Source organism: Myotis brandtii, unplaced genomic scaffold, assembly GCF_000412655.1.
Source record: "Myotis brandtii unplaced genomic scaffold, ASM41265v1 scaffold314, whole genome shotgun sequence".
NCBI lineage: Eukaryota > Metazoa > Chordata > Mammalia > Chiroptera > Vespertilionidae > Myotis > Myotis brandtii.
The window spans coordinates 317,901-320,506 of NW_005362033.1; the positions used below are offsets into that span (position 1 = coordinate 317,901).

The 2,606-nt window shown below is 64.0% G+C and overlaps 1 protein-coding gene across 1 annotated transcript in view; it reads left to right on the forward strand.

Annotated features, from left to right (window-relative positions):
- The window catches only part of USP22 (ubiquitin specific peptidase 22), a gene marked incomplete at its 5' end in the record, with an annotated part of 57,946 nt that extends 55,741 nt beyond the window's left edge, over nucleotides 1-2,205 (forward strand). The window contains 2 exons of the mRNA XM_014542824.1: nucleotides 569-718; nucleotides 1,560-2,205. Coding sequence (XP_014398310.1) covers nucleotides 569-718; nucleotides 1,560-1,602 — 193 coding nt within the window. The remainder of the gene's footprint in view (nucleotides 1-568; nucleotides 719-1,559) is intronic.
- Between the last annotated feature and the right edge of the window lie 401 nt (nucleotides 2,206-2,606).

Consider the following 2,606-nt stretch of genomic DNA (forward strand, 5'->3'; position numbering starts at 1 on the left):
GCGACCGCAGCGTTTACCGGGAGACGGCTGCAGCGACGCGTGGCCACGGCGAGCTTGTTTCTTCAGGCCTCTGGCCGCCTCCTGTTGTGCTACCCATCCATCTTTTAGGAAAGGACTTGTCACAACCTTGATCGTAGACACTCACGCCTGCTGCGGGAGCCTGACCCTCCCTCCTGGCGCCGGGGTGAGAGGGTCAGCCTGGCCTCGCAGGCCCCGAGGGGAAGCTCAGCCTCTGCGCCCTGGGCCCCTTGGCTCTTCCTTCGACGGCATTGCCATGAGGCTCTGCTCTTCTCTGCCTGCCTGGTCACCTTGGCCATGGCAGAAAGGATGGAGGGAGAGAGTGGTCACCGTGTCTCCCGGTCCCTTCCTCTCACCACTTCCACCACACCTGGCTCCACTGAGGCAGCTGCAGAGCTGAGGGAGGCCACACGGGCCCCTTTCCCTCTGCACCCCATGCACCCGCTCTGGTTCCCAGGGCACAACAGGGGGTCGGGGAGCTCCCCTCCCTGTGCAGGCTCCTGGTGATGGTGACACTGAGGTCACGGCTGCTCCTTCCCTTCCAAACCAGGTACTCCTTGTTCGCAGTCGTTAACCACCAGGGGACCCTGGAGAGCGGCCACTACACCAGCTTCATCCGGCAGCACAAGGACCAGTGGTTCAAGTGTGACGACGCCATCATCACCAAGGCCAGCATCGAGGACGTGCTGGACAGCGAGGGGTACGTTGGGCGCAGCCGGTGTCCGCGTGGGCGTCCACACCCAAAGCCACACCTGGGTTTAGTGCCACAAAGGACGTGCACCTCTGGTGGCTGAAGCAAGGAGGCTTGTTGCAGACAGGCCCCAGCCTCTGGTCCTGTGTAGCGCCCTCAGGGGATGCCCTGACAGCGGCACGAGGGGTCTCCTGGTCGGCCAGAGTGGGCAGGGGGACTCCGCAGCTCCTTGCTCCTGGCCCAATTCATTCCTTCCCGGCACATCCTCATCCCCTTGAGCTTCGCTCAGTCCTTGGCCTTGAGCCCTCATTAGGGTCCTGGCCCCACTGAGCTGCTGGGCCGCGAGGGGGCTGTGGTTCCAGGCTGTGGGCAGCCCCCTGGGGAGTGCATGGGACAGCCCCGTGCAGTGGTCCTGCCTCCCCCTGGGGAGTGCATGGGACAGCCCCGTGCAGTGGTCCTGCCTCCCCCTGGGGAGTGCATGGGGCAGCCCCGTGCAGTGGTCCTGCCTCCCCCTGGGGAGTGCATGGGACAGCCCCGTGCAGTGGTCCTGCCTTCGCAGCAGGAGTCTTACCAGCAGTGCCACTGACCCAGGGCCTGAGTCCCGGACAGTGGGGCCCGGTTCAGGAGCTGTTTCCTGGCGAATGGGCGGTAGGGTGGGCTTAGGGGGCTTGGGCACTGCCACTTCCTAGCTAAGGATCCTTCTCCTTGGGGACTAAGAACCAAAACCCATCCAAACAAGAACTCAGTCTGCTGGTGACTGCGGTGCCAGGACCGGGTGGGAGGGCGGGTCTTGCTGGCCTCGTGCAGGGACCTGAGGGACCGTCAGCATGCCCTGTCTTTGCCTCTGCAGGTACCTGCTGTTCTACCACAAGCAGTTCCTGGAGTACGAATAGCCTCCCCTCTGCTCATCAGAGCACAGGCCATGAAGTGGCGCCTCACAAAATGACCCCACCCAGCACCACGGCACCCCCATCCCCACAGCTGCAGCCCGGGCCAGGGCGTGGGTGTGGATGGACAGCGCATGGGGGGACCTGGGAGCTGCACAGCAGGACAGCACGACAGGAAGGCGCGCCTGCCTGGGAGGGCGGAGGGGGTGTCACCGCTGTGTCTCCTGCTCCTCCAACAGGGTGTGGGGCCCCCCACGCAGGGAGCAGCCTCGCCTCTGCTCAGTGCTGCTGTGTGTGCCGCCTCAGGAGGCGCCCGCCCACTGGACAGTCATTCCAGGAGCATGACCTCGGGGCATGGAGAAGCCCGCGGCGAGGACTAGGACGGAGGGCCTGGCGGGTCTGAGTTTCCTGTTAAATGTGTGCAGCGAGGGACTCGGCTTCTGCCCGCAGAGAGCAGCCCCAACTGCCTGGGGCGCCAGGCCGGCCCCTCCGTGCTCCAGGCCAGCCCCTCCCCCTCTCCCCCCAGCTCTTCCCGCACGACGGACTTCATAACTGCGTGTTCGTGACTGGATGAATCGAGCTTATGCTGAAATTTAGAGTTTCATTCTCCAGAGAGTCTTGCTCTTGTGCTGTGTTGTTGCCCCCACACCCACCCCCCAAGCCTGGGTGTCCTGGTGGCCCCTGGCAGGTGTGAGTCAGGCTACAGTAGTAACAGTCTCACCGTGTTCCTCTTGAGTCAGTGACACATTTTTCAATGGTTTCATTGTTTTCCTTCCTCGTGTTTTCTCCTTGGCTGCCTGTCCCACCGGCCGTCACAGCTCGGGGGCCCTGTTGGGTGAGGGGAGTGCTCACCTTGCTGAGGGCCTGCTTCCCGGGGTCAGGGCTGGGTGGGAAGGGCAGCTGCCTGCCTTGCGGGCAGAGCGGCGTGCGGCCTGTCCTGTGCTGCATGCATCTGTCTGTCCAGACCCCACCTCAGAGTGTTTGGTCCCTTTCTGAGACCTTGCAGCCCC